General features: G+C 35.9%; 2 protein-coding genes across 8 annotated transcripts; one reads left to right on the top strand and one right to left on the bottom strand.

Moving 5' to 3' along the window:
- Nucleotides 1-3,859: 3,859 nt before the first annotated feature.
- On the bottom strand, nt 3,860-5,289 carry LOC103960087 (transmembrane emp24 domain-containing protein p24beta3-like). Its single transcript, XM_009372478.3, has 4 exons — nt 5,000-5,289; nt 4,621-4,807; nt 4,310-4,417; nt 3,860-4,155 (listed from the first exon to the last, which is right to left on the bottom strand). The coding sequence occupies exons 1-4, from the start codon at nt 5,225-5,227 to the stop codon at nt 4,022-4,024; spliced, it is 657 nt and encodes a 218-aa protein (XP_009370753.1). The 5' UTR covers nt 5,228-5,289; the 3' UTR covers nt 3,860-4,021.
- A 686-nt stretch (nt 5,290-5,975) lies between these two features.
- On the top strand, nt 5,976-11,892 carry LOC103960089. 7 transcript variants are annotated; one of them, XR_669195.2, is made up of 15 exons: nt 5,976-6,136; nt 6,250-6,327; nt 6,751-6,834; nt 6,937-7,101; nt 7,275-7,343; nt 7,443-7,569; nt 7,914-7,986; nt 8,150-8,266; nt 8,375-8,494; nt 8,606-8,624; nt 8,915-8,999; nt 9,129-9,457; nt 9,777-9,836; nt 10,137-10,252; nt 10,342-10,368. XR_669195.2 is itself a non-coding variant. In XM_009372481.2 (15 exons), the coding sequence occupies exons 1-15, from the start codon at nt 6,047-6,049 to the stop codon at nt 11,492-11,494; spliced, it is 1,617 nt and encodes a 538-aa protein (XP_009370756.1). In that variant the 5' UTR covers nt 5,976-6,046; the 3' UTR covers nt 11,495-11,892. The 7 variants fall into 7 exon arrangements, 6 of the variants coding, with proteins under 6 accessions (XP_009370756.1, XP_018506112.1, XP_009370755.1 ...); XM_009372481.2 differs by lacking the exon at nt 9,777-9,836 and adding an exon at nt 11,417-11,892 and having other exon boundaries at nt 8,915-8,972; nt 10,342-10,435; XM_018650596.2 differs by lacking the exon at nt 9,777-9,836 and adding an exon at nt 11,417-11,892 and having other exon boundaries at nt 8,915-8,995; nt 9,134-9,457; nt 10,342-10,435.
- The last annotated feature ends 1,199 nt before the right edge of the window (nt 11,893-13,091 follow it).

Genomic DNA, 13,091 nt, shown 5'->3' with positions numbered 1-13,091 from the left:
TTTACCCTATTTTAAGATCACACCGCATATATCTTTATTATGTACCTAAAAGGTTAAAACTCCCACCTTTTTGAAAAATGACATTATTTAATTTTCAAATTAGTTTATATAATATATAATAAATTATTCAAATCCATCTCATCCTCCTAGGTTCGTACATGAAAATTACTATCCTCTTCACTCTAGTATTTTTCCTAGTTGTAAGATGTTGTCTCTCTAATCCACTATACATTCATTTATTGAATATAATAAGTAACATTGTAACAATAGAAAAATGATTGGAATTTGGCGTATTGGGTAGGGACTTCTATTTCGGTTTGAATTGGTTGAAAAATTAAATTATGTAAACTTAATAAGTGCATTTGCATCTAAAAACGCGAGACGGATAATATTTGTGTAATTTTTGTATATCTTTCTATTTTTTATATTAATTTTTAATGATATTTGATGTAGAAATAGACTTTTCATGTATTTAGTGAATTTTTTTTACACATGTCTATATACAAGGGTTGGGAGTCAGAGAACTTTAGGACCCCACTTTGAAGGCTTGCCTAGGACCCATTTTCAGGGCCGGCCTTGCACATAACAGGCAAGGGCATTGGTGAGGGCAAAAGCCCTAACTAATAAAATGCTCAAATTGTTTGTTCATCATTTGGTCATAAGGAGAGTTGTTCTTATTAGGTTAGGGGGTTGGCCTATGTGTTAGGCACGACCAGTAATTGTAATAACCAAAAGAGGGATAGGAGACAAGTTTACACGCTAGATAGCGCAACAAAACTTTGTTGTGTACAAAGGCAATAATAGGTGCTAACTCGGTCACCCAACCCTATGAGCAAGGGGCGAGCCGGGCATAGGTTTGAAATTTCATAGAAGATGTTATAAAAATTATAAAGATAAATTTTTTTTTTTTTAACAAACAATATTATCTACACTAAGTGAGAGGCGGTGGGCTTAGCCTCACAATGAGCTAGCAATAATGTGATTCAAATTCGTCTTTGGCGATAATCGAACCTAAGTCCTTCGTCTTTGGCAAGAATCGAACCTAAGTCCTTCATCTTTGGCAAGAATCGAATCTAAGTCATCTTAAGAATTTAAAAATAATATCAATTTATTTGTGGATGATAAATTACTTGTTTGGATCAATTACATAAGATATCCCATCATATAACCAACCGTGTTTTAAGTGTTCAATGAAAATCATTCACACAAAACTGTACTTACAACAAAACTCATTTACTTGTCTGACTGTGACCACATTAATTGAAGAACACATTATTATTATTTTTTTATAAAAAAAAATATTCACAATAATGATCAAATTGCTTCTTTTTCGAGTCGATTACACTACATTGGGGAGTAAGTTGACATTAAAATTTAACATTATGCATTATGCATTAACTTACTAATTTTAATTAGTACTCGAGATATGCTATGTAAAACCATTCTGATCGATGTATGATTATATTGTAACAACTTATGATATGGTTGGAAAGTAGATCGATCCAACATGTTTCATGCTCACATCTGCATGGAACTTAATATGGCCATTACAATATGCTTGTATATTTTTCTTTTTCTTGTTTTTTTTGTCGAAATATATACTTTATTAAATTCTAACAACAATATTTACATTTTCACTAAGAATATTAAATAGAAAAGCAGGATCAATAGCGTCCTATAAATAAAAGTCACCATACAAAGCAACAAATAAAGCAACCGAGTAAGCAACAAACGAAGCAACCAAATGAGCAGCAAGATTATCACTCCGCATAACAAACAAGAACTTCACCTCGCCAATTTGTGAAGCAATAAGATCAATGCTTGTATATTTCGGGAAGACTAATGCTTTTGCCAAATTAATACTGAAGTGGACCCCACCACCATAGCAACGTGCTAAAGAGTTGCCACTTTTAAATTGTGCGTGACTAAATATATATATGTCGGTTCATGTCAAATGTTTACGTCTCCAACTTAATAAATCGGATTTAAAGTGTTAATTAAGGAAGGCATGATGTCCTACGGCTCCTACTACCATGTTGACAGAGAGTAGGTGGAAGCTTTATATTTACATCAAAACCTTAAGCTTTGAAAGGGTAGCGGTAATAATTTAGTTGAACGATGTTACACACAACATTCTACATTGATTATGCAAATATTACGTTCGCAACATAAAAATCTATTTTGTTATAATAATAATAAAATGTTAATATCTGTTGTCAACTATAAGCTAACAATAAAAATCAACATTTATAATGACATTGGTACAACAAAATCTATTTATTATACCATTGAAAAAACTAAATTGAGTTTTTTTCTTTCTGGTTCTCAGTGTTTGGAGCCAGCAGATCTAGAGGATCACTCATTTGAAGTCCCATGGACACCATGAACCCATGTCACTTGCTCACTTCACACAAATCAAGAGTCCATGTATTTCTCTTCCTTGAACGGTCTGAATCTTTGTGTTCACTGACTCCAAATCTCGATCTGGAGAAACTATCACTTCTTCTTGCATTTACCTAAATATATGTATTTAGATTTTGCATACATAAAAGTGGGAAATCAGAGACAATAGACTAAATTCAAATAATGCGTAATAATTTCCAAACTAGAGCGATGCATAATATTAGAAGTACGTGAGAATCACATGTCTTACAAGTGCAATATGCATTGTGTGAGATTTTTATGATCAATATTATTTTTGGCAAGCGCACTAAAAGGAATTTGATGCTAACCAACATGATCAGGTCGATTTGCAACATTGTAGTTAACATTTTTTTTCTTTCATTCTTTCTTTCAAACATGTTATTTTGGTTAGGCGAAACTAGCTAGAATATGTCTACTTTTTAATATGTATGATGTCATTTTATAGGTCAAAATAAGACCACTCCAAGTGAAACTAAACCTCATATTTTTGTAATTTTAATTTTAACATGTTCGAGAAATTGTTATATAGTTAATATTTAGGACTATTTGATAATAATTTCGCTTTTAATTTTGTGTTTTTAAATTGGAAATTCGTATGGTATGATATTGGAATATCAAATATTTGGACTCCAAAAAAATCTTAAATTGATAAGGTTTCAGTCCTTGGAATTTTGCCTGCACAATACAATATCACTAAACTAAAAATATTTGCTTGATGAAACAAATCTGGGCCGTTGACTGACTGGTAAGAAATAAAGTGGAGAGTGGTTAGAATTGGGCTTAAATTTTTCAGCTGTTGGGTGGGGCCTCCCCCCTTTGGTGTTCTAAAATTCTCCCATCGCAATGGAAACAAAGAGAAAATGGCATAAAACCACCACTAATCCATGCCTAATGGAAATGCTTGGATCTTAATTTGCTAATAGATGACAAGTACACAGGACAATGCAGTTGGTTTAGCATCCATAATATAAATATTTGAGGCATCGTTATCTTGTATCTAAGATAGGAGAAAAACTTGCATGCACTCGTTGCACGCAACATCTCTGTTTCACATTTACAAGGTTCTCTTATCGTAATACTTGACCATCTACAATATATAGATTGTTGCATCCACTTCTAAATCCGACCTAGCATATTATTCGTAGGCTCGATACACCTATTTGAGTGTGGAAGAATCTGATTTCAAAATATCTCGGTGCCATTAGTAATGAACCGCCTAGTTTTTGTATTATGAGTTATTGTACTTCTCTAAATGAAAACTCGTTCATAGAACTTTGACACGCAATATATGGTTCGATTATAATTGGTATCACATATTCTATCAGTTAAGTATGAAAACAAAAGGAAAATTGCAGAGAGAAGTGTTCGAAGGGCTAGTAATGTTGCCTTGTTTAATTAAAGTTACCAATAAAAAAAGATAAATAATGTTGCCTTATTTAAGTAGATAACTGTGTAAGTTTGTAGTACGTTGTCACTCCCAAGCATGGATAAACAAGAAGGAGGGGGCATCATGTAGTAGATAGTCGGCACTCAGTTTTTCACGTTGAATCACTATGATAAATTTATAAGAAGAAAATTAAGGAAAATGGAAACCTAATCAAACTCTGTTATAGGCAACAGACTTGCTAAACAGGTTGCGGATGTACAACACTTGAAGAGCACTTGCACCAGCAAACACAAGGTACTCTGCAAGTGTGAAGTAGATCACTCGTTTATTGGTGCTAACATTTGCTGCAACCACACAAAAACGTCGTCAGAAGATAACACGATCAATTACAAGCGTTGTTAGAAAATGTTGCGTTCAATTTCATGTGATGTATGCTATATAAACATGTGTATATATATATCCCGGGATAGGCAAATTTTTCGCGCAAATGACACTTACTATATCGATGCCTAGCATCGCGTGCTTTAAGGTACTTTTGCTCTGTTGTGACAGCTTCCAGTGCTTCTCTCAGCTCAGCAATCTTAATATTCAAAGGGTCCATATGTTCTGCACCAAGATTACAAGCATTGAAAATATAACCTCGGTTTTTTCCCGTTACATATGGGGTAAAAACCGAAAACAACCAAGTAACGATCAATTTGGGTTAAATGTGACCCATTTTATCAACATGAATAATCGGGCGTAAACAAACAAGGAACTCATACTGTATATATTTCGTTATAACGGAACAAAAAACACGACGAACTAACCGTCTTTGGCTAAGCCATGCTCATTTGGGATGTGGCCAACATGAATGTAGAACGAAACAGTCTCAGGAGTTGAAACAGGATTGCGAAAACAAAACTTGTACAATCCGCTTTTCGGTGCCTTGAATGCGAACTTATCCCCGGACGTTCCTTTCAACGAAAACACAGTAGTGCCTCCTGGAGCTGTGGCCTGCATAAACCACACATAAGTCCCATTTGCTTGCTCCTCCCATTCGAACACAAATCAAATCTTAAAAGTTAATCATTTTCGCCAATGGAAATGCAAAGATCTTTTGTGAATTATTCGACATATTTTGATTTACAGTTTGACAACATAACATGTTATATTATTTGACACAAAAGTTCTGCATTAGAAGCTTACAGTGAAATCGATACCAGGGTGGTCGGAGCTCCAGAAGATGTCGTGGTCGATTGCAACAAAGTTTCCGGAGACCGTGTCTCCCTCGTACAGAACTTGCTCCAAGACGCATTCCAACTCCATCACGGTGATTGAAAGAGCAGTAGCAACATTGCCATTGCCGATGAAGCTCATAAGAACACTGTACGCCACGCAAATCTTGGCGGTCTCAAATCGCTTTTGTTTCTCCATGTTTGATCTGCACTGAATCGAGAGAGAGAGAGAGAGAGTGTTCCTGAAGTGGGAAAATAAGGAGGCTTGAAATTCGGTTAATTCGTTATGAAGTCCGTTGGTTCCTTCCATGACTTTGATCACCACATGTTTGGGCTTAGCTTCGCTATCTGCAACAAGGCTTGACGTTTTCGTTGTTAATTGTAACGGATTTTGGTTTATGGGGTATTTGCCCAAAAGTGGAAACATTGAGCGCCACCGTGCAATCTTTCCCGACTTAAATTCAAGAGAAAATTATCGCTCTTCAATTTTAATCCAATTAGGGCGTTGATCTATCAATTAAAAATCTATGATTATTAGTTATTTAACTCATCAAAACGTGAAATTATAATCATTTTTATCACCTTCGTCAGAACTTTCGTCAAAATAAGTCATGGTGGAAGGACCATCCTTATAGTTGGGTTAAAATTGGAAGACAATTTCTCTGATTTGGTTAAAAGTTTAGAAACTATTGCTCCAATAACGTTAAAATTGAGTGAACATTGCACAATTTTTTTCATTTTGTTTCCATATTTGCCCCTTGATTCAGCCTCACATGCGTGACACGTGACTTATTTTAACGAAACTTTTGACGGAATTGTTGAAAATGACTATAGATGCACGTTTTGATGAATTAAGGGACTAATTGTTGTGAATTTTTACTTTAGGAATCATTGCTCTAATTTCGGTAAAGTTAAGGACCTTGCTACAATTTACCTAAAAATTCATTCTCTCTCCCTGTCCTGCTATGTTGTACTAGTTCACCTAGCTCAGTGAGTCGGAGAGCGAATCAGCACAGCTATGGAGTCGTCTCTGCGAGTTCGAAGCTTGAAAGAAGTTCCTTCGGCCAGAGACTTCGCGTCTGGGATCGAATCCACGAACGTTCCCGCCGTACGTTCGTTACAGTTTCACGTAATTTGCTGCAATTTTCTTCCCGCCTTAATTCACAAGCAATTGCTCACTCTCGCTTGCTCTGCGTGTTCTTGCTCTCTTCTTCTCATTAGGTTTTTAGCGGCTGCGTCAAAGATTGGAAAGCTTTCTCCAATTGGAATCCATGTAATGGCGGTCTCGATTATTTGCAGGTATTTTTCCCTTTATTTTTTCCTTTTTGTTCTCGTCAATTCCGCTTCGTTCTGTGTAGTGATTGGTTGTAAATTTGAGAAAATTAGGGATTATTTGGTCAAAATTAAATTGCTTTCTTTCGAGTTCTTAATAATTTACCACAGCAGCAACACTATGTGAGTAGGATCAACCTCAAATGCTTGCTTAATGATGTCCTTATGCATAATGTATTCTAGTTTTGTTTCGAATTCCGAGCCTTTGGTGTGCTAATCCGTTCCTGCTACTGAATTAGGCCTCAGGGAGGTGACTGTGTAGTTTTTCAGGGATTAACAAGTAGTTTGTTTCATTCTTTACTTATTTGATTGTTGCGTAGATCGTCGATTTCTTTGCTTTCATTGAATTGAAGTTTGTGCTTGATATGGTTTCTGTGAATGGAAAATTAGGAACGAGTCGGATTGTGTGTTGTGGAGGCTATGCTATCTGATTCGGCACCTGTCTTCTATGGTGATATTAGAAGCCATGAGAGGGTAGTCATTTGTATGGCCATTGTGAATGGTCTGGAACTTTGAATTTTACTCTCTTCTGGATCTCATTAGCCCTAACTAGTTTACTCCCCCTTCTGTCTGTAGGTACCGCTGCCATTTTCTGCATTTATTGGTCTATGTAAGAAACGCATGCATCATTCGGAGGATGGTTCCTGTGTTAAATCAGATCGGCATGGGCTACCGGACGCTTCATCTGAGTATGACAGTAAGCCCTATGAGGATGCTCCTCACCAAATCTATTTAGCACAGGTTTAACCTTCAAGGGCTTTAAGATAATGGATATAATATATTGTATTCTCTTTAATGTTGTTAATGGCTTGATTAGTCATTATTCGGATATACTTTATTTAATATGTTAGACTTATTAGTTTTCTTTGAAGGGTCACATGTTTGGGAAGTAACTTTTATTATGTGTAATTCAGGTCCCAATAATCAATACTGAAACTGAAGAGAGGGTTCAACTGGGATCTTTGAGGGAGGACATCCAAACGGTTCGTGAATTTCTTGTTGCAGTTGTTGTTTATCGTACAACATTCCACTCCCTTTTTTCTCATCCTTGATTTCCAATAATCACTTCTTGTTTTTTGTAGCCTGCATTTTTGGAGGATAAAGTACTAGTTGCTATCAACCTGTGGATGAACAATGCTCAAGCTAGATCAAGCACTCACTATGATCCACACCATAACCTTCTCTGTGTAGTCTCTGGCTGCAAACAAGGTCGAATCATTTTCTCTGGCCCTCTGAGTGCATAATGCTTTGTCCAACTACAGAGTGGTTAGATAGGTTTCATGTTACCGGTCCTCAATATCACTGAATGATTAGCTGCCAAGAAAGTGAAATGGTTTTATCTTTTATTGTTAACTTGCATTCCTGCAAAGGTGAATTTTTTAGTTTTATTCTTGGAGGGCCACCAATTTAAGGGTGATTTGATTTGTATAACAACTTGGAGTGAAGTTAGAACTGAACTTTGTTCAGTGGTCCCAACTATGTTTGTATGTAAAATATGTCTAAATAGAGTTTTTCTTTCTGATTTGTCTGATAGAAGCTTGCATCTTTCACAGTGGTTTTATGGCCTCCTTCAGCAAGTCCTATGTTATACCCTATGCCAATATATGGGGAGGCATCAAATCATAGGTACAGTACTTGTATTAATAATATGAATTCAAATTAAATTAACTTTTATAATTATTTAATTATGAAAATTTTATGCTTGTATTAGTTATTTGTATCTATTGTGCTATCGACAAAGATAATGAATTGCAGTCTTTCAATCTTATAATTTACGCCCACTTGGCAGTTCTGTTCCCTTAGAGAACCCAAACTTTTCAAATTATCCAAGAGCACAATGTTTAATGGAGCACTCTCAGAAGGTTATTCTTCAGGCAGGCGACGCACTTTTCATTCCTGAAGGCTGGTAAGATTTAATATCCATTAGTGTTCATTAGGAGTCTTTTTGTCTTCTGATAATATATGATTTTAGCGCAACCTTTTTATTTATAGTGGTTATTGATTTTTGCTACAGGTTCCACCAGGTGGACAGTGATGATCTGACCATTGCCGTGAACTTTTGGTGGCGGTCCAATGTAACGTTAAACATGTCAGAACACATGGATGCATATTATCTGCGCATAATATTAAGAAGGTTTGTGGTATTGTTTCCTTTTTAGTTAGTAAGCAAAGCATTTCCGGAACAAACTAACCTGATTTTGTTTCTCTCTCATGCACCATTTACTTATCCAATCTGTATTAAAAGACTGACAGATAGAGAAATGGTACGTACCTCTCTCTCTCTCTCACACACACACACACACACACACACACACACGCAAACACACAGAGGTAGACATCCTTATATTTGTGCGTATATTTTCATAATAACAAGTTATAATATGGAAACATATAAGTAAACATATGGTTCTATATTGTTTTATGTTTATCTTATTTGAAAACTTGGTGGTCAAATCTACTGCGTTTTCTTCCACCCTTTTATATATTTGAATCAGAAGTTTTCAATTGAGCACTATGAGTATTTTTATTTTTTCAATTTTTTACTTTAGGACAGGACCAAGTGCTGCCTATAGCTTCTTTAGCTCAAATGGAGAACATGAACAGGCATACTGGTATAGTGCTTAAAAAAGGACAGATAAGTCAGTTTCTATGAGCTCAGTGCTGATCATCATGTATTAAGATTACTTGGTGAAAGAAACTTGTAGTGAATCTTTATGGCCCTGTAAATTCTCTGTTTACTGACATCCCTAACTTGATATGATTCCCAGATCACAATGACAACGGTTTGGATCAGGCATGTGAGGGAAACGATCTTAAAGGGAAGGAAGTAGAACAAAGATTTATGTCACATGCACTGGAACCCCTTGCCATCCTTGCTCTTCATGAACTTGTTTCTTTAGTTCATGGTCATATTAATGCTGCTGAGCAAAGACAACCAGTGCAATCTGCTTCAACAACTGCTCCTGCAGCTAGTGTGAAAGATGAATGCATCAAAGTCGTGAGACCGAGTTTGTTTGGCTTGGAAGATGATCCAGTTGCTAAAATTTTTTGGACTCTTCATCCCATCACTTTGAAAAATGTATTTCTTGCCATGGTGGTGAGTTTGAACATTTTTACTTTCACTATAAAACTTAAACTCGTAGACTATTATAGGTGACTCTACTCTTGGCTCATGAGAGTTGTTCGTTACTAGGAAAGGAAAGTGATAAATCAGTCTTTCTGTTAATGTTTGGTGCGTCTTCCATGCCAGCCAGTAACAGCTTAATTGCAAGCAGGTTATCTTACTTGTATAGAGGAAATTTGTCATCTAGAGGAGCTTCATTTCTTTTAGATTCAAAGGACCATCTTTATTCCCTGTTTTTGCCTACTATTCTGGTTCCTTGTAGTTTATAATTGTGTTTCTATGCTTTTACCAGTGAAAATTGCCCCATCTAAGGAAAAGTGATCCTTGATAGTTTCTCCTTTCATTAAATCCGGTATGTTTGAAGGCTTGACTGCTTTTATCTTGTTTCTGTATTTCTTTACGAGAATGCAGCTGGGCAGGATACTCCCCTCTTCGTGTTTGTCTTTTAATCCTCTTACGCTCTATAATTTTAGTGAGTCTCATACCATTTAGTAATCCCATTTAGTAATGCCTTCATGGCAAGGTGGTGAGGGGAGCCACTTTGGGATAACTATATATTAGTAAATCAAATGACCGACCACTATTATTTTGTTTTTTTTTTTTTAAATAAAAATCTCATCCTTTTGTGCAACTGCTATATAATCTTTTGCAGGAAAATTTCCCAAGAACTTTGGAGGCTTTAATACTGCACTTGCTTTCACCAGTGGGAGCCGAAGTACTTACTCGTAAATTTGATAGAATGGATCAACAGATCACTAAGGAAGAACGGTAAATGCTAATTTGTCATTAATTCTTTAGTAAAAAAAGGTAAGGACCTGTATTCACCTACAACCTTCTATCCTTATTTATCATTTCAGGGACAGATTTTACCAGGCTTTCTATGGGGCATTTGACGACCAATTTGCAGCAATGGATGCAATTTTGAAGGGGAAAGAATTGTTTGCACTCCAGGTAATGCTGTGCTCTTGTTGAAACGTGTCTTCTGGCACTCATGATAACATATATTTCTGGTGTCAAATTGTGGTGTAAATGTGCAAGGAGATTATTCTTGATTTGTTCCCATATCTTCATGTTAGGTAGATGGGTACTCAATAATGTTCGTAAGAATAAATTGGGTCTGGGACAATTCCGGAAATAAGATGTTCATGGGCTCATCTACCATATGAAGTACTAAGAAAAATATCTCTTTGGTATGACGGTATGAACTACCATGAAAAAATGATTAACCTAGAGGTTTGCTGTTAAAGATCATAATAATAGCCAGGCATGTATGAGTTGCAAAAGACGGTACAAATTTGTGATTGGTAAAAAAATTAGTTAGTCTTGATCTCATAGACTGCTACAGTCAATTCACGTGGTTCCCGGTGGAGACGGCCACTGTGCTGTTACCCTATATTTGTTAAGATTATCTAGTCTTGACTAGAGCTGGGCAGGGAACAAGGATCATAAGTTCGTAACGAGTTCTTTGCTTTGTTTGCATGCACGACCTTAGCATTTCTAGTTTGCAATTTTACCATAAATTTTTCGATGGGCAGTGAACCTTATCACGCTAATATATTGGCACTTCATATCATGCTAATATTATTGCCATGTAAGTTTGCTTATGTATGCAATTCTTCTGGATTGTTTTGGATGTATAAATTTTCCCTTTAATTAGAGTTGTACAGCCAGAATCCCGCTTCATTTGAGAAATTTAGGTTCTACTCATGAATTATTCGATCTGTTCACCTTGACAACCATATTTCCCCCTATTAAACAACCTTCGTAGACTTTTCGTTGAGGTGCAGCTTTATTCTTGTCCAACTTGTATGTACGGTGTAAAATGTTACTAGCTGCTCATTAACAAATTAACGCACTTTTACACGATTCAGAATCCTCAATGGATACTGAACTCATTGATCCAAACTCTTACTACTGTATTCTTCGTTGCAGGCATACAAGAATGTATTGGATAAGTATTTGGGAGTGGATTGGAGGGGGCCAAAACCGGGGTCTGGTGAAACTTCGTAAAGAAATTGGTCCCCGGCAGTATCTTGAGGGGAGCAAATCGATGCATATTTCATCACCAGAACTTTTCTTTTACAAGTGTTCATTTGGAGGCTCCTAGAACTCAAGTCATCACTAACTTTAAGCGTAAGAGAGTATGATTGGTGGTACACTCTGTGTAGTTAGATACGCTCTACAACTTTGTGCTTTGTTGCCTCATTTGAAAAACGACGGCGTCTAGCAAGACGAAGCTTAATTTGGAAAATTATTGGGTGGTACTGGAACTCCACAACTTGGTATAATCCGTACAAGTGTTGGAATATTGGTGGATGGCGAGTTGTAAGCTAAGGGTATAATCTTCATAAATATTCACTCGTCTTGTGACATGTGGATTGATTATATACAGTAACAGTGTTTCGCTATCTCGCAATAATTCTCCTAATATTGTTGTTGAAAAAGAACACCTACTAGTTAAGGACCACAAGCGTGCTGAAAACATGAATAAACTGGTCATCCAAACCGTAAAGTGCAGAGAAGCAAATATATAGAGGCCGGTTAACAAAATTCTAAGGGACAGTCTTTTGAGGCCTTTTTTTTATTTTTTATTTTATTTTTTTTATAATATCCCTCAACTTACATGGCATTCTCTTATTCAGACAAGAAGCAATTGGCAGGGGTATCTATTTGATGCCATATTGACACTAGTGATAATTTTTTGCACTTGTAAGTGAGAGATTTTATTGACAATCATAAACGGCGAGTTCAAATCTAATTATGACGGCCTTATTGATTGGTTTAGCACAAATCCTATCTCCCGATACTGTTGTATAAAGAAAAGAAAGAAAATTAGCTACAATGATCAAAAATCAAATTTTAATTGCTGAAATGATCTTGATTATCATTATTGACATAACGACCACAAATTGATGACAACATGTCAATGACCGATACTGATAACATACTAAAAACTAATCATTTTAACAATTAAAATTTAAAAAGCAACCATTTGGGCCAGGTTTCTAAAATAAAAGTACCAATGTGTGATTCCTATATCATTTATTTTTGAACGAGCGAAACTTACCTGAAACAAGAGTGTACTCATTCTCTTCATTCTTCACACGTTACGTATTATACTCATTCTCTTCCTTTTTTTTTACCTTCTGTATGAATCACGTGATTTATGAAAAATTAAAGAAGAGAATGGATATATCCCCATTGCAAAGAAGTTATTATTCTCTTGCACAAGCAAAAAACATGGAAGTTAAAGATTAGAGAAGTCATGGAAATTATGCAAGTCTTAATTTCATTTGTATATAAATTTGCACTACAAGGGGGAAAACTAAAAGGATGGAAAAGCATGGAAAAGGGGTTTTGGTAATTATTAGGGTTGGAAGGACAAATTAAAGGGGGAAAAGGAGGGGTTTTTGTTGTGGTGAGATTCCCTGGTGGACTATGACAAATGCAAGGATGCTGAGAAAGAAAGAAAGAAAGAAAGAAAGAGAGAGGGAGAGAGGGAATAGAAGAGAAGAGAGAAGCTTTTAGTTTGTCTGGTTGTGGAAGCTGAGGAAGAGATAAAAAAGTTGCAATCCCTTTTACAAGACAAATGGTATATATTGTACCT

This window comes from the organism of the source record quoted next, unplaced genomic scaffold (genome assembly GCF_019419815.1).
Source record: "Pyrus x bretschneideri cultivar Hongxiangsu unplaced genomic scaffold, Pyrus_bretschneideri_v1 Contig23, whole genome shotgun sequence".
Classification (NCBI taxonomy): Eukaryota; Viridiplantae; Streptophyta; class Magnoliopsida; order Rosales; family Rosaceae; genus Pyrus; species Pyrus x bretschneideri.
Note: the sequence above shows the minus strand (reverse complement) of the source record. Positions and strands in the feature narration are given on the sequence as shown.

Bases quoted from the DNA above. Each gene is read 5' to 3' on its own strand.
- LOC103960087 (XM_009372478.3), bottom strand. From the start codon at position 5,227: ATGGAGAAACAAAAGCGATTTGAGACCGCCAAGATTTGCGTGGCGTAC. The intron at 4,808-4,999 runs GTAAGCTTCTAA...TGGTTTATGCAG, and splicing joins ACCCTGGTATCGATTTCACT to GCCACAGCTCCAGGAGGCAC. The intron at 4,156-4,309 runs GTAAGTGTCATT...GTGTGGTTGCAG, and splicing joins CGATGCTAGGCATCGATATA to CAAATGTTAGCACCAATAAA.
- LOC103960089 (XM_009372480.2), top strand. From the start codon at position 6,047: ATGGAGTCGTCTCTGCGAGTTCGAAGCTTGAAAGAAGTTCCTTCGGCC. The intron at 6,328-6,750 runs GTATTTTTCCCT...ATGGAAAATTAG, and splicing joins GCGGTCTCGATTATTTGCAG to GAACGAGTCGGATTGTGTGT. The intron at 10,253-10,341 runs GTAAATGCTAAT...TTATCATTTCAG, and splicing joins CAGATCACTAAGGAAGAACG to GGACAGATTTTACCAGGCTT.